General features: G+C 34.9%; 1 protein-coding gene across 1 annotated transcript; it reads left to right on the forward strand.

The window, feature by feature from the left end:
- The first annotated feature begins 886 nt into the window (after nucleotides 1-886).
- Nucleotides 887-4,516, forward strand: LOC150029916 (7-deoxyloganetin glucosyltransferase-like). The gene is made up of 2 exons (XM_090310270.1): nucleotides 887-1,538; nucleotides 3,428-4,516. Exons 1-2 carry the CDS (start codon nucleotides 1,010-1,012, stop codon nucleotides 4,372-4,374), a joined length of 1,476 nt encoding a protein of 491 aa, XP_090166396.1. The 5' UTR covers nucleotides 887-1,009; the 3' UTR covers nucleotides 4,375-4,516.
- Nucleotides 4,517-26,554: the final 22,038 nt, after the last annotated feature.

Here is a 26,554-nt window from a genome sequence, read left to right on the forward strand (position 1 = left end):
TTTTTATTTTTACACCCTTCCTTTCTATATATATATACATCTTAATACTATAAACCATATATTTTCTTTTTCTTAGTTAGAACCTGGTTGCTTTTATTTATTTAAGAATGATACTTAAATTCAAATTCAAATTAATATTTATTTTATAGAAAAATCCTACATCAATATAGATTATTTTTTGTAATGTAAAATGACGTAAAAATAATATAAACTATACTAATTTTGAAATAAATTCAAATTCAATAAATACAAATATGTTATATGAAATATAATTATAAAATTAATGAATAGTATTCTTGAAACATTACATAAATTTAAGATATTCTTGAATAGAAATCTTACCAAATAAACAAGATTATCTAAAAATGTAATTTGAGCATCCAAAATGTTTAGGTTATCAACATTTTTCAAAAAAGAAAAAAAAATCCAAAGGACCCTAAATGGTCAATTTTGTCAAGTAGCTTATTTTTTATGCCGAGAATTTTGAAGCAAATTGCTCTTTTATTCGTTTCTTTGCTTCATTTTTTTTTTTCTTTTCTTTTCTTTTTTCCCTTTTTTCCCTTCTCTCTCATTCTTTGTAGAGACTTGACGTATGTACTAAATATAATGTCATTTCATTCATCAAATATGTGATCGTTTCATTACAATTGCTCTCCATTTTAAAATTTACATGTAGTCTAATAATTATTATACATAAACTATCAAAAGTAAACTTTTTATTAGAAATTTTCAAAAAATAGAAAAATAAAAACAAATCATTTATATAAAGTAGCAAAATTTAATCATTTAAAATTTCTTAGAATTTCTATCACGGATAGATTTCTGTCACCAGTAAATGTTGATAGAAGTCTATTAATATTTCTTTTTCTATTTTTGTAAATAAGTTAACATTTTTTGAAAATTTGTCTTTTGATAACTATTCAAAGTTATCCGTTACTGGCTTCTCCTATAAAAGAAGGGAAACTTAACCCATTTCTGAAAACAAATCATCTCAAGAGAATTAAGAGAAATGGGTTCTCTTTCCAAAGTAGATGAAGAGAAACAACACCAACAACCCCATGCGGTGCTTGTCCCACACCCAACTCAAGGCCACATAAGTCCAATGCTAAAGCTTGCTAAACTCCTTCACTACAAAGGCTTTCACATAACTTTTGTCAACACAGAATATAACCATAGACGCCTCCTTAAATCTCGAGGCCCTAACTCTTTGGACGGTTTGCCCGACTTTCACTTCAGAGCCATTCCCGACGGCCTCCCACCATCCGACGCCAATGCCACCCAACATGTTTCCTCACTCTGCTATTCCACCTCCCACAATTGCTTGGCCCCATTTTGCAACCTCATTTCAGAGATCAACTCAAGTGGCGACGTTCCGTCCGTGTCGTGTATTATTGGCGATGGGATCATGACTTTCACCATTTTCGCCGCCCGCCAGTTCGGTATTCCGATCGCCATGTTTTGGACAGCCAGTGCTTGTGGGTGCCTTGGATATATGCAGTATACCAAGCTTATTCAACAAGACTTCGTTCCTTTTAAAGGTATCAACCAATTTTAAGGCATCTTATCGATCTATGATATATATATATATATATATATATTCTTAGAATTAATTAGAATTAATTACCTTTTTTTTTTATTAAACAAGAAATCAAAATTATTTCCTTTCGGAATTTTGATATAATCTAAGTTCTACTAGATGTCAAGCTTTGAAAATTTGTGTGCGTAGGGATTATGTTGATCTATTAAATCATTAATTAAATGTTTAATTGTTAGTCTGACTCTCAACTGTTTAATTTAGTTTCATATATTTTTATTAATTTTGAACTTACTAATGGTAATAATTATTAGTTTGAAGTTGATTTTCTATCGAAATTGAAGGTAAGTATGTATGTTAGGTGAGGGATTTGAACTTCAAACCAATAATCGATAATATACACTTTATATGAATTGAACTATAACTCTAGACATGGATGGATATTAGAAGATTTAACAAAAACCGAGTTAAAGGAAAAAAGAATTAAAAAATTAACTATAAATTAATTGGAATAACTAAATTTAGATATTTAAAAATAATATAGAACTTAACTCAAACTACGTGCCGAAATCATAATAATATATATATTTTTTATTTTAGATAAGTCGGAATCAAATTAGTATTTTATTTAATGTTTACTAAAATATTAATGATTTTTCCAAAAAAAAATTCGTTAATACTTTAAAGCCACTGGCCATCTTTATTGATTGTTATATTTTTATATTTTTCATCCATTTAAAAAAAAATTAAGATAATATTCGGTGTTGATTATGGATTTAAATTTAGCAGAGTTGTCACTTGTAAGAACGACAATTCTCTAACAACAATATTTCGATATGAATGCATCCATCTTGATACATCTCACTCTCATCACATATTTGAATTAAAATATAAAAAAAAAAAGTGAGAAAAAGGGTCAAATGACCAATTATAGTTGAAGAAATTGGTGAGATGGATGCATGCACCAAGTATTTTATTTTTTAGTATAAAACACACTTTTATTTACTTTAGTTTAATGAAAAATATAATTTAGTCATATATAACAATTTTGCGTTTATTTTACTAGATTTCTGAATGAAAATGTCATGAAATTATGTAAATATCTTCTTTTTTTTTTTTTTAATTTTCAGATAATTTATATATATATAACATTCAAGTGTCTTTATTAATTTAATATTTAATATTTATGAATTCCTTTTATATTAGTTTTACATGTATTTTTTTTAAAGCAGGTCAATTTTTACTGTTTTAACTTTTTTTATAAAAAAAAATTATATTAAATATTAATTTTTGTTTAGATTTCAAATACTTGAACCTATTTTAAAAGAAGACAATATGGGACCATGATATAGTTGATTGTATTTGTTTTAGTGGGATGTTTTCAAATATAAGAAATGAATCAAAATATTTTAAAATATAGTAAAATTTCACTATGGATTTGCGATAGATCGTGATAGACTACTTACTATCTAGCATTTTTATTATTTAAAATAATTTTTATTTTTTCTATTGAACGATGACTATCGGAGAAGTAAAATAAATAGAAGATTTCAAGAGTTTAGTTTATATCAGTTTATTTCAATTATGTTAGATGATTAAATTTGTCTTTATCCAGAAGTTTAAACTTTTGAGTAAATTGGTGATTTAAGATAATATCAAAGTGAGAGGTCTTATGTTCAAACATCTATATATAATTAAATTTATCTTTATCTACAAACTTGAACTGTCTGAGACTACAAAACAAATGGGTAATCAGACATTCGTGGTCTTGAAATCTTGGATTCCAAAAAAAACCAAAACAACTCCAAACCATTATTCAATTTTCTTACAAGAGTTTTATGTATATCTTTTCCTCTAATTTTAATATAATCTTTTAGTTCTTTCCTCTTGTAGATGAAGAGTTCTTGACAAATGGACATCTAGAAACAACAATTGAATGGGTCTCACCGATGCCAAAAATCCGTTTGAGAGATATTCCAAGCTTCATTAGAACAACCGACAAAAATGACATAATGCTCAACTTTTACATCCAACAATTCGAAACACTCCCCCAAGCCAATGCAATAATCATAAACACATTCGATTCCTTAGAACACCATGTTTTGGAAGCACTTTCCACCAAGTTCCCTCCCATTTACCCGATTGGTCCAATCAACACATTAGTTGCTGAGTTAATCCACGATGAGAAAGTGAAAGACATCCATTCAAATCTATGGATGGAGCAATCAGAATGCACGAAATGGCTTGATTCAAAAAAGCCCAACACAGTGGTTTATGCCAACTTTGGAAGCAACACCACCATGTCCCATCATCACTTGATCGAATTTGCGTGGGGACTCGCCAACAGTGGGAAGCCGTTCTTATGGATCGTAAGGCCGGATCTGGTGGAAGGGGAGACAGCGGTGTTGCCGGCGGAGTTTGTGGCGGTGACAGAAGGAAGAGGGATGCTGGGGAATTGGTGTAACCAAGAAGAGGTTTTGAAGCATCCTGCAGTAGGAGGGTTTTTGACGCATAGTGGATGGAACTCGACGCTGGAGAGCATTGTGGGAGGAGTGGCCATGATATCGTGGCCGTTCTTTTCGGAGCAACATATGAATAGTCGTTATTGTGAGACAGAGTGGGGAATTGGATTAGAGATTGGGAGTGATGTGAAGAGGGAGGAAGTGGAGAAGCTTGTGAGACAGTTGATGGAAGGAGAAAAGGGTGAAGCCATGAGGGAAAATGCCAAAGAGTGGAAGAGGAAGGCGGAGGAGGCTTGTAATAAAATTGGTGGGTCATCTTCTACAAACTTGGATCGAGTCATTTCTGATGTTCTTCTCATGAATAGCGTCCAAAAATAGGCCTTTCTTTTACAACATTTGGGTTGGGGCCGATTAAACTAAACCACTACCCTCAAAGTTTATAGTATAAGTTTATGTTAGTTATACTCATGTTGACATCTTTTTTCTAAATTTAAATGAAATGGAATATCTCATTGTCTTCTTTTGTTTGATTTGTATTAATTATATTTGTATGAGGATGCATTTACCTTCCTACAAATGTAATCGATGAAACCTATTATAGGAAACTGGATCCCACCCAATTACTTTTAGGTTGTTTACCTAAATCCGTAATGGGAATCAATTGTAGGCCCCACATTTTTTTATTACACCCAAACACGATATGTGGTATTTCTTTTTTATGAATACAAATTACATCTCACCCACACCATATTTTTTTCCACTTTACACCATTTATCCCTTCTCTCACATTTGATCTTTTATTATTTTATCCTTTTTTAGCTCTCCCTCTTACCTCTTTTTTTCACTCTCTCAGTTCTTGATTGACCAAAGGTATAAGAGTGATAAAAAAAATTGATTTTATGAAGTCTAGTCCAAGCATGCACTGTCAAAAGTAGTAAATATGAAATATATTCAAAGTATCGTATCCTAAGAGACCGGTAGTTCTTTATTTATTTCTAAAAAAATACTAATAATGCAAAACCGAGGGTAAATGTCGGAAAAAGCGAGCTTGCGATTGTGTGCTAAATATTAAAGTAAATAGTAGATGACAATAGGGATTAAGAATCATGTTTTAACCAGCAGACTTTTATACCTTGAGCTACACAGTAGCATCAAGTGAATGTCAGCCAACTAAGGACAAAAACTTTTTAGACTTGTTTTACAAGTTCTTTTAGGAGCCTAAGCAGCTAGTCCTATATTTTTATGGCTAATTAAGACTTGGATTAGTTTATGTAATGTTTAAGTCCCATGTTGTACCTTATATTTAAGATTAAGTGACAACCTATGGATAGGATTTTAGTCCCATATTTCTTTGTGAAATTAATTTTTATCCTAACCTTCATAGTATAAGACATAACTTACATGTACACTTAATGGCTAGTTTAACATAACAAAATAAATAAACGAAAGATGGAAAACCAGTAGCAACAAACTCCTTGAGTCAAAACTTCACTCTAAACGACTCTCTATGATAGATTTAACCTTTTTCAAGGGTGAATTCTCACTCTACACAGATTCTCACAAGTAAGAGTGACCTAAAAACTACTTTTCTTCAAAGGAACTTCCATTCTTAAAGAATCTTAAATGTAACATGTGGGATTTCTTCTAAGGAATAGAGATTGTTGATCCTTGATGGTTTCTTCTATTTACATAGGCAAAAGAGGTTGAAAGAGGGCTAAATTACGTGCCTTGAACGTCCCTACGAGATTTATATGATGAAGATAAAAAGAAAACAACAAGTTTAAATGATTGGGCGGGGTTTGACTCGAACTAGGGCATGATGCAGGTGCATTAGAGGGTCAATCCTAGCGCATCATTGGCGTTTCCTGCAAAAGTGATTAAAACAAAAAACAAAAAACCTTTGTAAAGCTCATGGGATTGGTTCAAAACAACGAAAAGTAACTTCAATCAGTTAAATGACATGTGTTTAATTATTTTACTCATTTTACTCATTTTAGGCCATTTCGAGGTCAAGAGTGGTTCTTTTGTTAGAGAAAAGTTGCAAAATAGATAGCGAAAATATACACTTTTTGACATTTATCACACCCTCAAACTTAAACCTTTGCTTTTTCTCAAGAAAAAAAAACTAATAATGAAATTAAATTAACATGTTTGGTCAAGAGAAAATATGAAGTAGACATCCTACTGCATGGGTGAGAGCAGCTTAACAGCGCTGGCTCAATAAGCCTCTCATTTCAGGGCTAAGACCGGATAAATAGCTGGGGACATAGGGTGTAAGACGAACTTCACTCCTACCCGTCTCTAAGGGTAGTAGATAGGTTGTTCCCTTAAGTGCTGACTTCGAAATAAGAACAAGGGGCCCCACCCTCTTACTAGGCTGAGAGGGACTAGATTTGTTGGTTGGACCACTAATCAATTGTTCTTTAGAGGTTCAGTGGAACTGAAGGAACAAGAAGTGTTCTCGGGGGTATAACGGTATTTTGATCCAGCCAAGACCACGAACAACTTGTGAAAGATTGACTTACTGATTATGGTTATATCAGATGGACAAAAATATATCTACAATGAGAGGAGTGCAACTACGGGACTTTAGTGGAATGACCCATTAGTTAATAAACGTTGATTAATTAGGTTAAAGAGTTTTACCGATTAATCTCGGATTGTTGGAGCTCATGATCTGAAAGTCCATTAGGTCCCCCTGCTAGCTCATTTGGATTAAACTTAGAATAGTATGTTGGATTAATTCGAATTGTTCGAATTAGGAAAAGAGATTAAAACTGACAAGTATATGCGATATCGCTATCAGTTTTTTGTATGGTGCTCTATATACAAATGTGATTTGAATTTAAAAAATATGAATGCGGATTCATATTCGGGAGGTCAAAATTAGTCAAGAGGGTCAAAACTGTAAAAAATCAAAGGGTTGACTTTTTCGTTAAAAGTCAAAGTTTGACTTTGACCAAATAGTAAAAGACCATTTTGCCCTTGACTAAGAGTTAATGGAATTATCTAACATTTTTTGTTGGATAATCCTACTAACTTAAATGGACTATGTGTAAACATTATAGAATGACACATAGCCCACTTTGGTTTAGTGCTTTGTGAGGTGTTGAATTTTGGTGAGATTTTACATGCATTAGATGCATGTACTTGTTTAATAAAAAGAGGTTTTTGAAATCTTTTTCTCTTCTTCTTGAAATTTTTTTCTATTTCTTGCTTTTCCAAAATTCTCACCAAAATTTCTCCTTTCTTTCACATATTAACCTTGAACCATTCTTTCTTCCCTTTTTCATTCCTTCATTCACCGGGTCCCACAACCTGGTTCTGAGTCCAGAGAATAGCGGGGTGGTTCGGAAGAGTTCGGGTTAAGATTCAGCGAGAAAAAGCATTTTTCGGGAGCTACAAAGGTTGTATTCTATTCCTTTTAGTTTACTGTTTTTTTATACATTTGCATGCTAATTTCCTTTTAATTAAAAGCAATTAGAGTGTAATTAGATCCTTATTTCGCTGCGTATGTCTCGTGTTCCATCAAGTCTTAATATGCTTGGTACGATCATGAAAAATATCATTGTGAGCAATCTGAATGGCACTATGATTGTCACAGTGAAAGATAGTGGAAGACAGCTGAGGAACTCTTATACCAGCAAGAAGCCAACAGAGTCACAATAACTCAGATGTAGTATCAACCAGGGTGCGATATTTGAACTCCATACTAGAGTGAGAGATAACACTCTATTTCTTACTTCACCAAGAAATAAGGGAGTCTTCGAGATAGAAACAGTAACCTGTGGTAGAATGACGGTCAATAGAATCACCAGCTCAATCAACAATAGAGTAACTGGATAAGACCAGGGATGATTGAGATGAGAACTGAAGGTCATGTCCTAGAGTCCCCTTAACATAGCAAATAATACGAAGAACAACAATAAAATGAATGGTTTGAAGGGCAGCCATGAACTGACTTACAATGTGAACAACATATGCAATGTCAGGACAAGTTACTGTTAGATAACTAAGACTTAAAATAAGTTGACGATAAATACTAGCATCTTCGAGGGAAACGCCATCAAACGAAGTCAAGCAAAAATTAGGGTCGAGCTAGAAGGCCAGTGAGTGACTAACATTTAAAACATAAGCATCATACATAAAACTGATAGTAAAACTGAAAGCTTTCGCTGAAAACATCCATTTTTCAATTTCTTCATAGAATGGATTCATGAGTTTCACACTCTACTAAAAATTCACATGATATACACATCTGTATATAGCTGGACTATTTCTTACTTTGAGAGTGGCTCTCTTGCTCAACCCTCAATACTTGGCCTCTTTCCTGAGAGCGTACCCTTTTGTTCTACTTTCCATGCTACAATAGGTTGAGGTGTGTCGCCTTTGTCTACTACCTTCCACCTAGCTTTTCTCATACTAACATAGGTTAATCTATGTCACCTTTGTCCATCACCTCACCCCGTATTAACCTAGGTTAAGGTATTTCACCTTTGTCTATCACCTTACCTAGTCTTACTTGTCCTACGTGCACGTAGACATCATAACTCATGTCTAGAACTTAGCTCTGGTACCTTCACACTTAATCCTTCAGTACTGAGCTATTCATATATTCTGAGGCACATTTTCATTTCTACTAAGACTTAGCTGCCCTAAGGCATTTAGTACTAACACATACTCATGATCATTAAATTACATATCATAACATTAAAGAGAGATGCGTCACTTAGGAAATGATTTGAAAATATTTATCATAAATAGCTTTCAGTAAAAATAAATTACTAAATCATTCATAAGGCTTTTGCATATCATTTAATGCATTTAAAAGTCACTCACTATCTTTGATGTCAACCCTCCAACGCCCATCACCAATAAACGTTGAGTACTTAGCCAAATTCTCATGCTTGTACTTGACTAGGCAACAACTACTTCACCATCGTCTATCAACATGTGTCTAATGCATGCCTTATGCATTCAAGCCTCCTATGCATCCGGGTGCGTCCAATCTTTCAGCTCACGCTCATTCACCCAATCACATTTGCGCCAACTGTTCAGCCTATGTGCCCAACTTGTGGCACATCAATGCATGTATCATGCACTCGTCCAGTCACATGCCACATGCTCCAGTGCAACCTTGCACCAATTTATCCCTTGCACGCAACTCAGCCCTCAACGCGTGTATTCAGCATCACAGTCTGGCCTTTTAAGCTACTTGCTTATTCAACCCAAGCAACTAACTGGTTGTTCAAGATTCCATATTCAACTTACAATTTTCATAACTAATTTTACGGGCCTTTTCTTAAGAAATCCTTCTACAAACTTTCTCTAAAATGTCTTAGCAAGCTTATCTTAAAATTTTAGCTTATAACTTTTCTTGGTTTGGCCGGAATCCTAAAATCATCAAGACTAGCCCAAGCTTACCTGAGAGCTCGACCTTCAGCCAGATTATTCAATCTCTAGCCTGATTCCTCTAAACTTTCCTTCTGGTAATTCAACCTCAGCAACTAGAAAAACTCAGGGTTTGAATGGCTCTGGAATAACTCCATTTCACGAGTGAATTACTCAAATCCTCTTTTTGAAAGTAAGCTTCCTTTTATACTTGCAGCTGTATGCTTATTTTAAACCTTAAGCTGCCACCTTATCCTCAAAGAGATAACAACAAACCTAAGCATGACAACTAGCTTAGCTAATCTTTCACTAAACTGATCCTTTCCCCTTGATCATCAATGCAAGGCTCAACTCTCAAGCCAATGCTTGCAATTACTTAGCCGCATGCCTCCTTAAAAAAATGCATCAGCCAACTTGGCCAACGCATAGCTCACCTGAGACTATCGCATCCCTCCTATGGTCGTATACTTTAGACCAACGCATGTCCTAGCCCACATATAGCTTAGTCTTGAACACATCACCAACCAAACATTAAATCCTTCCTCAACGCACAACCACCGAGCATCGCATGCCTCATGTACCTTGCATCAAGACTACCAACGCATTCCAAGCAATCGCACAGCCTTCTAGCACAATCGTATACCTCATCGTATACTTTCTTGCTCCATCGAATAACTCTAACGTGCATCGAGTATTCAGCTCCTTGCGCTCATTGCCGCACACTGGTTAGCACGCAGGCCCAGCCTCAACGCTCAGCCTTGCGCTCATCGTGCACCCCAGCGTACATCATCTACCTGATCATCTTGCACTCATCGTTCGTCTAGCGTCTATCGTGTAGCCCCACATGCACTATACGATCACCCTTGCGTAACACCCCAATGCCCAGTGCCTTGCTCGCACGCAACCAAGCGCTTTCTCACTCGCGCCTGGCCCATACTCGTTGCACGATGGCTCTTCCTCGCTGCACAATCACGCAAGCCTCAACGCATCCCTTGCACGTGGGTGCTAGGCTCATCATCTAGCCTTGTGCCAACGCTCAGCTTACCTTGCTCGTATGCTCACTAACCTTACAAGCCCCTTGCTGCCGCATGCCTTGTCAATGCATCATGAAAAATCCTTCAACTCATGCGTTCATCCTTAGCTCCAATGCATAGTTTGTCCTTGGCTTCAACACTTAGCCTCACACAACCTTTACAAGCCTTAGTTGCTACACACAATGCCTCATGCGTCAATGCTTCCCAACAGCAATGCATGCCTACTCTTGGCTTCTATATTTAGCCAATTTTTCATTTATTAAACTATCTAAAACTCACCCAAGACTAGGTTTTTCCATTACTTAGAATTTTTTTCCTTCATTTTCCTACTTTCTTTACTTCCTTTTACAACTTTACTTTAACATATCCTTAGTCTTTTCTTAGTCTATCTATTACTCACTTATGTAGGGAAAAATAGAGTTTGGGGTTTACAATTACCTCCCCCTCAAGGAAATTTCGTCCTTGAAATTTGCTCAGGCTTACTTATAATTAGGGTTTCACAATAACCTTTGGTTGTGAGACTTTATAACCTTTTCTTTACCATGCTTCTACTACGCTTCTATGACATTAACTTGTGTACAAATGCATTTCTAAATTCCCTTTAATAGTTATAATAGCAACTAATTTAGCAATTACTCTTTCAATATTATATTATAATGCAATAAAGCATGCTTCAAACAATACTAATATGTAGAGGTATAAAAAAAATTCAATCATATTATTTTATTTTATTTGACCTTACTGCAATGACAGTTTTGCTTTTCCCTTCTCTTTTACTCTAGTGGAACTCCTTCCTTTGGTTCTAGTTTGTCTCATGGGTTCCATTGTTTGAGATTTCTGCTTTTGCTTCTTCTGAGTTTCTTTGATTTGTTGGGGACAATTCCTATTAATTTTTCCCGCTTGATCACAGTAATAACATATATCTGTTTCACTATAACATGTTCCCCAATGATGGATAATCGTGTTAACTTCTTTTCTTTATCTACTTCCGTTGCACTTGTTATCTCAAGCTTACCTTTACCTTTCTGTTCTCCTTCAACTAAACTCTTCTAAACCTTAATGGTTGTTTCCACTAGCTGGGCGAAATCTGCCCAGTTAGTCGTTGATGTTACTGAAGTACGGATTTCCTTTCTTCGTCCCTTCTTAAACCTTCTGCATCTTTCCTTTTTCTCTACCATAATTGGAAGAGCGTACTGTGCAACTCTATAAACTTCTGTTCATACTCAGCCACCGTCATGAGCCCTTGAACTAACTTGAGGAATTCTTCCCTCTTACCCTCCGTAAAGAAGCTGGGAGAATACTTGTCTTCAAAGATTCTTCTGAACTCAGGCCATAACATAACTTCTGAACTACTTCTTCTGGTAGCTATAACTTTTTACAACTTTTCTGCCCTCTTTTCCAACAGAAATACTACTAACCTGACCTTTTGGTCTTTAGGACATTCCGTTACACTAAAACATTTTTCAATTAAATCTACCAGACCTTAGCATCTGTCGGGCCTTTGGTACCCTTGAATGTTGTTGCACTTAGAGCCTTGAGCCTCTCAATACCATATCTTTTCTCTAAGTTTGTCTGAACTGTACTTATACTGGCCGTCAACCTCTGGGCAATCCTGTCGATTACTCAATTCTCTAAAGAAGGATTTGTCCCTACCTGTGGGGCACTCAAATCTCCTTCTGAAGTTGTTTCTGGGACTATTGGTTTTTTGACTCTTTTCCTGTATGGTTCTAGGTCTTTTCTAACTTCAGGACCTTTAACGCTAGGGTCAATGTTCCTTTTCTCTGTCTGCTTGCTCTGTCTGCCACTTTTCCTCGACATCTTTTACTTAATTATAAAGTACACATGTTAGGGACTCATTTAGGACTCATACTTATACATAAACTTTCTCTTTCTTTCCAAAAACTTATGATCTGATACCAACTTGTCATACCCCACCCCAGATTACACTCTTAGCCTGGAAGGAGATGTGACTGCAGTAGTTACAAACCCTTTTGCTGGCACTTACTGCTTAACTAACTTATTCGACCTATCTTAAACCCTGGTATACATACATTTCATCAACATACTGAATAGATTAATCAAACTTGAACACATTTACATTACAGGGTTTTAAATATTGTTCATACATTTACTTATGTACATTACAACTTAGTGAGCCCAACATACAACACTAGTCCCCATATGACCGACACATATGTATTAACAATTACAGAGTGATCAATTTCTTCAACCTGTGTCTTTGAGTGACAGAGCAGCAGCAAAGACGTCCTCTGGGAAGTGACCGCTACCTGGGGGGAAAAACATTTGAAAACATGAGCTAGAAGCCTAGTGAGTGACTAACATCTAAGACATAAGATCATACATAAAACTGATAGTAAAACTGAAAGCTTTAGCTGAAAACATAAACAGTATTCATATAAACATTAACATAACATATCACATTTGTATATAGCTGGACTATTCCTTACTTTGTGAGTGTCCCTCTTGCTCAACTCTTAATACTTGGCTTCTTTCCTGAGAGTGAACCCTTTTGTCCTACTCTCCATGTTACTTTAGGTTGAGGTGTGTCACCTTTGTCTACTACCTTCCACCTAGCTTTTCTCATACTCACACAGGTTAAGGTATGTCACCTTTGTTCACCACCTTACCCCGTATTAACCTAGGTTAAGGTATGTCACCTTTGTCCATCACCTTACCTAGTCTTACTTGTCCTACATGCACGTAGACATCATTAGAACTCATGTCTAGAACGCACCTCCAGTACCTTCACACTTAGTCCTTTAGTACTGAGCTATTCATATATTCTGAGGCATATTTTCATTTATACTAAGACTTAGCTGCCTTAAGGTATTTATTACTAATGCATACTCATGATCATTAAATTACATAACATAACATTAAAGAGAGATGTGTTACTTTGGAAACTATTTGAAAATAGTTATCATAAATAACTTTAAGTAAAAATTAATTACTCAATCATTCATAAGGCGTTTTCATATCATTTAAAGCATTTAAAAGTCACTAACTGTCTTTGATGTAAACCCTCCAATGCCCAGCACCAATAGGCGGCGTTGAGTACTTAACCAAATTCTCAAGCTTTAACTTGACTAGATAGCAACTACTTCACCATCGCCTACCACCATGCATCCAACGCATTCCTTATGCGTTCATGCTTCCTATGCTTCCAGCTGCGTCCAATCTTTCAGCTTACATTTATTCAGCCAATCGCATGGCTAAATGCATAGCTAGCATTTGCGCCAACTGTTCAGCCTATGCACCCAACTTGTGGCACATCAACGCATGCATCATGCGCTCGTTTAGTTATGCACCACTTGCTTCAGCACAACTTTGCGCCAATTTATCCCTTGCACACAACTCAGCCTTCAACGCATGTGTTCAGCATCACCGTTTGGCCCTTTAAGCTGCTTGCTTGTTCAACCCAAGCAGTTGTCTGCTTGTTCAAGATTCCATATTCAACTTTCAATTTGCATAACTAATTTTACCGGCATTTTCTTAAGCAATTTCCTTCTATAAACATTCTCTAAAATGTCTTAGCAAGCTTACCTTAAATTTCAGCTCATAACTCTTCGTTGTTTGGCCGAAATCCACAAATCATGAAGACTGGCCCAAGCTTACCAGAGAGCTCCACCTTCAGCCAGATTCTTCAATCTCTAGTCCAATTCCTCTTAAATTTCCTTCCAAAAATTCAACCTCAACAACTAGTCAAACTCAGGGTTTGAATGGCTATGGAATCACTCCATTTGCACGAGGGAATTGCTCAAATCTTCTCTTTGAAGTTAAGTTTCCCTTTTATACTTGCAGTTGTATACTTATTTTAAACCTTAAGCTGCCACCTCGTTCTTAAAGAGATAACAACAAACCTGAGCATGACAGCTGGCTTAGTTAATCGTTCACTAAGCTGATCCTTTCCCTTTAATCATCAACCCAAGGCTCAACTCTCAAGTTAACGCTTGCAACTACTTAGCCGCATGCCTCCTTCAAACAATGCATCGCCCAATGTGGCCAATGTATAGCTCACCTTGAGGCTATCGTGTCCTTCCTATGGTCGTATACTTTAGACCAATGCATGTCCTAGCCCACGCATAGCTTAGTCTTGAACACATCACCAACCAAACGTTAAGCCTTTCTACACGCACAACCACCGAACACAGCATGCCTCATGTACCTTACATCAAGACTGCCAATGCTTTCCAAGCAATCGCACAGCCTTCCAGCACAATCGCATACCTCATTGTATACTTTCTCGCTCCATCGCATAGCTCTAACGTGCATTGAGTATTCAGTGCCTTGCGCTCATTGCTGTGCACTTGTTAGCACGCACACCCAACCTCAATGCTCAGCCTTACGCTCATCGTGCACCCTAGCGCACATTGTCTACCTCATCGTCTTGCACTCATCGTTTAGCGCTTATCGTCTAGTGCAATCACCCTCGCGCAATGCCTCAATGCTTAGCGCCTTACTCATGCGCAATCGAGCGCTTTCTCTGTAAAACCCACACCTTAGTTTCCCTTTTTAATTATGTTTATTGATTGAGTTTAGCAAAGTAATGGGGTTAAATATTTAAGTTAGATTGGAATTGTGGGTTTTAGGGTAAAGGATATGTTTGAAGAAGGAAAAATGTCTAAGTATGGAAATCTTGGCTCTCAGATACTTATTAAACTAGCCTTGCAAAAAGAAATTATGACTAAGTGTTAGTCGTGAAGAGTGGTGACCAAGTATCAAGTAGGCATAAGGCAGACATCAAATAAATGCCACCGAGCATCGAGTATGAGTAGAGATGTCTAATTTTCCCACGGGGATGGGGACCCACGGGGCCTCACCCCCAACAGGGCTAGGATTCCACGAATAGGCACAGAATGGGGGAGTGAATGAGGGGAAAAAATTCCCCGTCAGCTAAACGATTAGTGGAGGAAAATTCCCCGTGAGAAAAATTCCCCGTCTCTACCCCCGCCCCATTTCCCATCCCGTCCCCAATTAGTTTCTTCATATTTATTTAGTATAGTTATCTAATGTTATGTTATTATTATTATTATTATATAAATATTACATTTAAATTTCAAATTTGATTATTTATTGGGAAAGATAATGAATATGTTTAAATTGAATATTTAAATTTAGATTATATATGTGAATAATTTGATTTTTATTTATTTCTTTCTACTATAAGAAATTAATTAGCTTTGTGAGGCCAAAATTGGGTGGTGAAAACAAATAAGTTGGATGGTGTTTTGATTAAGTATATTTCCTATGCAACGGAGTTCGAAGGAAGAGTTGATGAAATCGAGAGTTACAATGAGTATGCGATGAACGAATTGAGAAGGGGTTTAGCTAACACTTCCTAAGATTATGCACAAACTATGCGATCATGCTACACAAAAATAACAACATGTCATCTCTCAATGCAAATGCCATAACTCCTATTTCTAAGATGCATGCGATGTATACGAAAAAGTCGATAGGACTTATGTCTAAGCTTCTATTCTTGTCTATGCGATGATGAATGGTGCACACATAAAACAAGGTTACCGCATACTATCATATCCTATTTCTAGGGTGCATGCGATGTGTAAATAGCGATAGAACTTATGTCTGAGTTTCTATTTCTTGCTTATGCGGTTCTAATCTGACTCTCTCAAGTCTAGGTTCTATCTTTAGACTACTGTCTCAAGTATCTCTAAAAGGTGAATGACACATACATAAGACAAGATGATCACATAAAATGTAAATCTTAGGTCATGCTAGCTAAGAACTTCTCAACCCATTCGGAAATTTAGCTACTCATGTGAAATGTGGAAAGATTGAACATAGATTGAAATGAGAGTTCCATTTTCTATAAATAAAGTGCTGAATACAAAATAACAATGGAATTTAGAGATAAGAAGCTCGGTAAGCAATGTCTTGCTTCCCATGGCCTTTTACACTGTCTTTTTCACACTAACTCTGTCCAGATGAATATTCTTGCTCTCGCAAGTGTTGGCCCTCTCTCCCTTTGTAGCGCTTACCGGAAATCTATCGATCTGTCCGGGAACGATCTTTCAGCTTCTTCGTCTCCTAGCTTGTCTCCATCTTCTAAATCTAAGTACGAGTATGTACGTGAACAGACTAACGGCTCTCTAACTTGTATATGATCTAACTTGTCAACCCCTTTTACAATGGTGGCCTTCGGTATTTATAGAGCTCAAGGTGAAACAACCTTTCTCTCTAATGATTGCAATGATGGGCGGTCATTAAATCTCCTGCTCTAATGCGCCAATTAATGGTCACCGAAAGTTGAGTGTACTTGCTACAGTGTGGCTTTAACGACTTGTCAACTAAATTCGAATTCAACCATCATCAACTTTCCGTCCCATCATGATTTATTATGCTGTCACCTTGATGCGCAGTCTTTATGCGGCCACTTTCTGAGTAACTTCTCATGATCGCATATGATCGCATGACTTTGCAATCGCCATCTTTCAAGCATGCAGACGCCTAATTCCTTGGATCACAATTTTATGCGATGGGCGCTTGCGATCGTAATTTCTTCAATTTAGCGCTTTTAGACATGATATTGTTTATTTTTACCATCGCATTCTCTCATTGTTGTACTTATTTGCGCTGTAATAACGTGTATTTCTACTCGTTATCAGTTCTCACCAGAAAAAGGGTCGAAAAAGGAAGGAAGTGATGAAGGTTCGTTTTCGAACATTTCCGGGCACTCGACAAATAATCGTATATCTAGGCCGAACCACTTAAATTTTCAAGCTGAAATTTTAAGGTATTATTGTTATCACCATTTCAAGCAAGTTTGTAGAAAGAACTTTTGCAAGATAAAGTATGGGGTTTGAGTTACATATTTTGGAATTTAAAATTAGAATCTTTGTTCAAGTAGGGAGTTGTGGTTTAGGTTCATCTAGAAAGATTAAGGCACAGGTCAAACCACAAGAAGTTTGACGCTGGAATTTTGTGATAACATTGTTAACAAAATTCTGAGCATGTTTGAAATAGGAACTTTCTTAAAATGAGTCCTGGTTTTCAAGTTATTGATGTTGGAAGCTGAATCTAAAAATTTTAGACAAACAGGCAATTTCTGGCTAAGTATGAGCTTGGTTTAAAAGAGTAGTCTCAAAAGGGGGGGCCAAAGTAGTAACTAAAATACTTATTCTTATGTGTAGGAGAGACGTCCATCGGAGAGGCCTACCAAGCCTAGGAAAAACAAGCCTAAAGACCCGTAAGTGACTAAATGTCTTCAAAAGTATTTATTTCAAAAGGAGATGCGTTCCAAATGAATTTCGTGCTAAGGTTTATGGGTTTTCCAAGCAACTAAAGTCTATACTTATGATTTTAAAGTTTTCATGGAATTTCTTAAGCATGATGTTTTAAGCTATTTAATTAAGTTTTACTAATTCTAGCGCATGTCAAGGTTGAATGCTATAGTATTGCAAAATTAAATGTTTATAATTCGTGAAGCATGCGTGTTGAATTGTGATAACTGAGTTCCCAGCTCCCCAATCAAGCATGCTATTGAAGGAAATCAAAATCAAAATTTCCATGAGCAGTGGAACAAGACTATTCCAAATTAAAATCATGAATGAATATATACATTTACAATCAACTTCAAAAAAATGGTTATGCAATTCATACAGAAATTATAGCATGTAAAATACAAAGGAATAGAGAGTAAAACTCTACAAACAAATGCAGTAGCGTCTCCATGCTCTGATGCGCGACTCTGATCGAACAACAGCAATCACGAGCAGTCGATCTACACGACCGCAACACCGCATGAACACTTCACGCTCGTCCTCAATGATCTCCTCGATCACGAACTCCTCCGCAACACGAACGAACTCCACAGCACCACGAATGGCCTCCAGAAAACCTCAACGGTGTCGAGTTGAGTCTGACACCACCAATAAGGCGACCTTGGTATTCTCGGTGTGAGAATCCAGAGGGTGGGCTCTGTTCGGACTTGGTATGAGGCAGACGAACGGAGGAAACACCGATCGCGTACACGACTGGGCAAGTGGGAGATGGCTGAGACCTATCGTATAGGTCGATGCCTAATCGTTTAAATAAAGCTATATGGTCATCTACCAAAAGTTATACGATCGTTTAGCTCTATCGTTTAGCTTGGTCTTTCGCGTATATACTCTACACAATCATTTACCTTGGGCCAGCGATCGTCTAGCAAAGCTATGCGATCGCTTAGCTCGCCTAGCCGTCGTTTAGTAAATCTGTATTTACTTGACGACTTACGTGAGTTTCTATACGCCAAGAGAAAACTCAAAATTCTTTTCAATCTTTTGTGAAACTTTTTTTCAAAATAGGAAACCACTTTCCTTTTAAACTCACGGTTACCATGAACCAATAACCACCCACTACTTTGGTTATTCAAAATAAAAAGTATTAATTATCTAATAATTAATATTATTATAAACATAAATGATAACCAACTTATCATACTATATTTATAACCTATAGTTTTAATATTTCATCTCATGAAACATATAAACCATAGTTCTTTTTCTATTCCATGGTACTTAATGTAAATCTCATTTACATCAATCCACTAGATGTATCTCATACATCATACCGATTATATCCTATATAATCAAAATACCTCTTGCTAATTTGAACATTTCAAATCAACACCAAGAATTGATCTTCAACAGAATCCAAGCTACCAAGGGGACCTCATGGACCTTTAGCTCCGAAGCTCCAACGGTACATGAATAACTGACTAAACTCTTTAGTCACGGGCTCTACCATCCTTTAACTGCCATGCACTTCACTAAAGACTGACAGCTGAACTCTCCTTACCACAAATATATTATGTGTTCATCTTAACCAATCAGCAGTGCGACAACCCTTCACAGATCTCTCGTAAGTACAGCTGGGCCAATAACCGTTATGCCTTCAAAGTTACATTTGTCTCCTTAAGTACCATTGATCCCTCTAATGAACATAAGTCATAGTCCTACTATGACTGAGTCTTCCCTTCCAAAGAGAAGCTGTGGCCACTATATTCAAGCTCCGGAATCAGCCCTTAAGGGAGCAATCTCTCTACTTATCCCTGCTTCGGAAAATGAGTGAATTCCATTTTGTGGATTGAGTTCCCAGCTCCTAGATCAGACAAGTCTCCAAAAAGGTAGGCATGTTGAGTTGGCAATTTAGCCACTCTCACCCATACTAATCAAAGGACCGCCCTCAAAGGCAGGAGTTCACAAAACACTCAGAATTGAGGTCGTGTCACCTATGGTCATTTAGGTGAGATGTAAGTCTCTAATATCAACGAAGTTATATACAGAGTCTAGTCATCTCGTGATCTAGGTCTTATACAAATTCTTTGTATAGAACACTCCTGCTCACGTCTCCACATGAACCCGCTCCACGTCTACACATGAATGGTCAGGATCTACCATCTATAGTAGTTTACAACACTTGCAAAGCTCTATAAAGCGGGACGTATCCGTAGTGTCACCAGGATCAGGTATCCTACCTTAATCCTTATACTACAGACCTATTTAGGTTATCACTTAAGGCATGATCCACTTGTATATCACATATACATGCTTAAGTTCACATAAGATAACCAAGGAGTTTTGTTTATTAGATATGAATAAATGCCAGAATTAAATAACACTTATTTTATTCATTGAAAAATGTGTATCTTTACAAAACAACGAGACTCCGGGAGAATTAGGACATCAATCCCAACAGCTATAGTATTGTAAAACTAACTGAGTTTCCAGCTCCCAATCAAATAAATCTCCAAAAAGGTAGGCTTGTTGAGTTGGCAATCTTGCCACTCTCACGCATATTAATCAAAGGACCGCCTTCAAAGGCAGAAGTTCCTAAAACACTCAGGATTAAGGTCATGTCACCTATGGTTGTTTAAGTGAGATGTAAGTCTCAAGTATCAATAGTGTTATAAAGAGATGAATCATCTCATGGTCTTGTCTTATACAAACTCTTTGTATAGGACACCCCCGCTCGCATGTCTCTACATGATTGGTCAGGATCAGACTATCTATAATAGTTGACAACACTTGTAAACCTCTACAAAGCGGGTCGTATCCGTAGTGTCACCAGGATAAGGTATCCCTCCTTTATCCTTATACTACAGACCTTTTAGGTTATTACTTAAGGCATGATCAACTTGTATATCTCATATACATGCTTAAGTTTACATACAATAACCACGAATCTTTGTTTATTGGATATGAGTAAATGCAAATAAAATAACTCTTATTTTATTCATAACGATGTGTACAATGTTTACAAACTACGAGACTCCAGTTGAATTAGGACACTAATCCCAATATTGTATGTGTAGTTACACTGTCTGCCAGACATAGATCTTCTTTACTTATTTTTTAGGCATCCAACATATGAAAATGATCCATATTTCTTCACTGAAAGAAAATAATTACAATAAGAAAAACAACACTTGGAATATATAAAATTTAATATTAACCAAGGAAAAAACATGAAAATAAAAAAATGGACAACATTAATACTAAATATTCTCCAAAATCAAAAGAAACGTTTGTTATGTCATCAATTGTGCCAATTTTCTCTTCAGGAGATTTGAAAAAATGTGCCACATCCAAATTTGTTATATTGGATGGGTAAAATATCTCATTATCCTCGTATGCAAAATTTGCTTCCACATTTTTCCATTTTTCCTTCAAGAAAGATTCATAGAGATCAATTAAGTGTTTTGACGTACGACAGGTATGTGACCACTGTCTAGTCATTTCACGTCGGAAGTATTTATTTTCAACACTTATTGAACTCTTATCTTGTGAAGTTTTTCCTTTGTGATCATCATTTTTTGTGGTTTTTTTGAAATTTGAATGATTAGAACAACCACAATGAAAATAATAATTATTTCTTCCTCTACCACGGTCTCGACCTGGAATGCGACCACGACCTTGACCACGATTATTAACATTCATTTCAGAGAATTGTGTTGTTCCAATTGGTCGAGTTTCATTATTTTTCATCAATAACTCGTTATTTTGTTCGACCATAAGAAGACATGAAATTAGTTCAGAATATTGTTTAAAACATTTCTCTCAATATTGCTACTGTAGGAGCATATCCGAAATGTATAAAATGTCTTCTATAACATATTGATTTAAAATTTTGGAGCCTCAAGTGCATTCATTTACGACAAGCTTTAAGAAGAAAAATTCTTTTTCGATGATCACATTTTTATGGAATCCAGGTGTATTTTGGCACCAAACATTAATAACAAATAATTATTACTATTAATATTAAATGCTACAAATTCTAATTTTATAATATTTTCATAGTAACACTATTAAAAAATATTGTATTTATATTAGAAGTTTAATATATATCAAATATGTAAAACAACATTTAATTTATTAATTATAACGAAGAGAGAAAAACCGACGTACCTTTAGGACTTACCTTTAGCGAGGAAAACGATAGGAGCTCGTGCTGATAACGTGTTGTGAACTTGAGGAGCACAACGGGAGCATGAATACCAATAAAATATAATATTAAAATAAATATAATATAATAATAAAATAAATTAAACATAATATATGAATATATGAAATAAATAAATAACAAAAGAGATTTTTTACATAAAATATCCTCTTTAGACCATATTTTTCAAAAATGTCTTTAAATTTAAATTTTTTTCAACAAAGGCTTATAGTATTATTTTTGGACAAGTTTACCCTTTTTATTATTTTTATTCCCGATTTTTATATATATTTCCCTATTTTCAAAACTTTCTTAATAATGAAGAGAGAAACTACATTTATTATGGAGAGATAAAATGTATTTAATATGATTTTTTTTCATATTTTCAAAGGAGGGAGAAAATATATTTACTTGTTGAGATTTTTCCCTTTATTTAATTTAATTGGAGAGAGAAAAATACATTTAATGAAATTTATTTTTTTATTTTCGTTGGTTTCACTTTTTTTTTTTTTTGGCGGATTCATGGCTATTTAAAATATACCTCAAAACATTTTGTTAGGTATTTGAAAATATTCTAACTAATATGAAACATACCACAGTATATACATTAGAGATTGATTCGATGTTTGACATAAATCACCGTATAATTTAATATATGAAACATACCAGAATATATAAATAATATTAGCTTAATGTTCGACATAAATGACAGTATATATCATAAATTTCATTTACAAGATATATATCAATTTAAGTAATCAGAAATCCCAACACATCAAAATTTGTATATATCACAACATATAAAATCTAAATAAAATAAATTTTCAATTAATTTTTATATTCTAACAAATACCTTGGAACTAAATCACAATATACAAAATTAAAAGTATAAACATTGTTAATATACCTTGGAACATATACAAAATTAAGATCAGTAGATATTACAATATACAAAATTAAAAGTATATATTGTTTAATCGAATTACTTTATCAGTTATCACATAGTATATAAATTAAATATTGACTTAATATTCAACTAAATCACAGTATATATCAAATAAACAATAGTACATACAACAATATATAATTAACATATATCAAGTAAAGGAATACATATTCCTTTAGGGGTCTATAACATATATATTTAGGGTTAAAAAAAAAAAAAGAAAATTATCCTCGGTCTTGGTGCGGCAGATCTGTATAGGTGGCACGAACAAAGTCCAACTTCATATCTCTATCTTCATATGGGGTTTATAAAACATAGCCCTCCATCTTCATCTCTTATTCTTCTTCTGGCATAGGCAGCACAAATCTGTATAGGCAATTGAATCTTGGTGCACAACACAAATGAAGGGAGTAAACCACGAGTGGAAGAGAGAATCAATGAGAAGACAATTAGTGGCCTACCTCGACAACCCGCGGCCGGTGATCGAAAGTTGATGATGATGGAAAACAGTTGATGAATGAGGCCGAACGGTCGATTCCGATGGGCGAATGACTAATGAATGAGGACAAATGGCACGTGATGTTCTGGGGAATGACAGTCGAATCCAACGAGCAAACGACAGACTGGTGAACGGGGATGGCGACGGTTGGCCGAATCTGATGGGTGAATGGTAGCAGTGGAGGGGTGTGAAATCGACGGAAGGAGAAAAGTGAGAGAGGAGGAAGAAGGGGGACCTGAAGGAGTCAATGGTTTTTTTTTTTTAAAAAAAGAAACATTAATGGGCATGAAGCCCTAAGCCATTAATGTAAAAAATGGATTTTTTTTTTTGGGTAAAAAATGAAATGTTCAAGACATTAATGTAATATAGCTTTATTTTAAGGTCTTTTATGTTAAAACCCCAAATAAAAAGATGGATTTCTCCACTTTCTCTAATATTTTTAAATTCAAAACCCACAAAATGTCACTATTTATAGCCAATTTAGCAAGTAAGAGGTAGATTACATGCATACTAATAATGTGTAATGTTGAGACACGTGAACAATACTTTGGGATATGAGGGGATAAAACATAATCAATGGACACTAATGGATATTATTATCATAATATTTATAATATGTTTAAATTTATTTTTTTGAATTTTGAAATTTTATAAATTTTCTAGAAATATGGATCGAAATCAAATATTTAGATACCTCGATATTTGGGTCGATATCTACACTTCAAACGAATTTTTTTTAAATAATGTTTTTTTTAATATATAATGACAAAATAGGGTTGGAGGGAAAGTATTCCAAAAAATAGGTTTTTAAATCGTGTACCGGGTACACGATTACACCTTAATCATGTACCGGGTACACGATTAGCTCTAAATCATGTACAGGGTACACGAGTCCCTGCCCACCTGACACGCGCAGTCTATTATGGCAATCATGCAGGGTTGACTGAGGTAATCGTGTACCCGGTACATGATTACCTTAAGTCGTGTACCTGGTACACGACTTCCTCTCCATTAAATCGCTGCCCGCCCCTTCTTCTTCCTCATTGAGCTTTCTGCCTTCCGAAAGCATCCGAACGATTTTGCCTTCTTTTGTTGCGTTTCTCCATCCAAAATTCTGAAATCTTCCTCTTTTTCTTTTGTCTTGTGCATCCAAACGCCTCCATTTGCTCGTTTGTCCAAATGTTCGAAATTGTCCTCCATTTGTTTGTTCGTCCAAAATCGTCTGAACGCTTCTGTGGTAAAATTGTTTCTCTAGTTTTTCTATATATATCATTTTGTTTGCATTTAGGCTGAACTTAATGTGTAGTTTATGGATTCATGATATATTTGTTGGGTTGAATGTAGAAATATATGTATATGTTTATAAATCTTAGATTTTATATGTTAAACTTAGATCTTATATTTTTTATTTGTTTGGGCTGATTTAAACTTAGAAATATATGTATTTGTTGGGTTGATCTTATATGTATATGTTTATAAATCTTAAAACTTACATCTTATATTTTTTTTTATTTGTTTGGGCCTATGAAGTACAGACACAGATGGCTGCACGATACAGATACGATCAGATACGACGATTCGTCTATTTCTAAAAAACTTGATATGGATACGTCATTTTTTATATATTTTTTAATATATATATTTCTAAAAAATGAGGATACTGATATGTTGAAGATACATTTTTTCTTTAAAAAAATATAGGATATAGATAAATTTAGCATACAAGTTAATAACAATAATACAAAATAGAATACAAACACTGAAATACAAAACAAAAAAGCAACATCTAAGATGTTGAAGTACAATAGTTAATAAAATGCAATAGAAAAGTGACTCAGATTGTAAAGAAGAAGAAGAATAAGATTAGAGAGAGAAGTATGAAGATAAACGAAAAACTTATTGTTGAAGATATCCAAATGGTTTATATTTTGGTGGACTTTATTGGGACTCAAATGTGAAAATGGAGATTAGATGATTCTAGTCTAGGGTTTGGTCCGTTATTTATTTATTTTTCTTTTAGACTCGAGTAGTGAGCTTTTTCAATAGGTTGTCTAATTTTGGATTGGGAAAGATTAAATGAGTTACTTGTCTTTTTTCTTTAAAAAAAGTACGCATAGAAATAGATACGTCAAATCGCGTTTCAGATACGTATCTGGAAAGTATCTGAAAGTATAGATACGTCAAATCTCGTGTCAGATACGTATCTGGGAAGTATCTAGAAGTATCGGTATCTGATACGTGTCTGATACTGATTCTTTGCCTCATATGAAGTATATGTGTTTCATAGGTTTGGGCTGATTTAAACTTAAAAATATATGTATTTGTTGGGCTGATCTTATATGTATATGTTTATAAATCTTAAAACTTAGATCTTATATTTTTTTTTATCTATTTGGGCTGATTTAAACTTAGAAATATATGTATGTTAAACTTAGAAATATATGTATTTGTTGAGCTGATCTATATGTATATGTTTATAAATCTTAAAACTTAGATCTTATATTTTTTTATTTGTTTGGTCTGATTTAAACTTAGAAATATATGTATGTTAAACTTAGAAATATATGTATTTGTTAGGCTGATCTTATATGTATATGTTTATAAATCTTAAATCTTAGATCTTATATTTTTTTTTATTTATTTGGGCTCATTTAAATATATAGTTTATGAATCTTAGATTTGGGCTGATTTAAATGTATAATATTTAGATCCTATAATTTAAACTTAGAAATTGGATTTTGTTGGGTTGACATATTAACATATTTTTGTCAACTATAACAGTTGAAAAAATCATAATAAATATGTCGATGCGTCCTGAAGATTTAGTTATTCTTGAACCTAGAAATGATGGAGATAGTGATATTGACGTTGAAGTTGATGAATTATTTGGAAACGACATTAGTGGGAACATGATCTTGAGTTGGTACCGTCGGAAAGGTTCACCCAAATAGATTGGTAAATGACAAATTCAACGTGTAAACTAGGGTCTACTTTGAAAGAAAGGAATATAGGTGTAGATAACTGTAGTTTAATACAAAAAGGAATGTTGTTTAATACCAAAGAAGATTTACAGCTTACTATAAAAAAATATTGTGTGATAGAATACTACGAAATTGTTGTAGTGGAATCAAATCAGGATCTTTGGTATGTTAAATGTAAATCATGGAGTGACGTTGTGCTTGGAGGTTATGGGCATGTCAGTGTAAAACTCATGGGATGTTC

This window comes from Benincasa hispida, unplaced genomic scaffold, assembly GCF_027475165.1.
Source record: "Benincasa hispida cultivar pf3 unplaced genomic scaffold, pf3_genome.v1.1 HicScf817, whole genome shotgun sequence".
Lineage (NCBI taxonomy): Eukaryota > Viridiplantae > Streptophyta > Magnoliopsida > Cucurbitales > Cucurbitaceae > Benincasa > Benincasa hispida.

What these genes read in the sequence shown, in the direction of transcription:
- LOC150029916 (XM_090310270.1), top strand. Translation starts at nt 1,010, where the DNA reads ATGGGTTCTCTTTCCAAAGTAGATGAAGAGAAACAACACCAACAACCC. An exon ending in AGACTTCGTTCCTTTTAAAG is followed by an intron (nt 1,539 to 3,427) that starts GTATCAACCAAT and finishes TTCCTCTTGTAG; the next exon opens with ATGAAGAGTTCTTGACAAAT.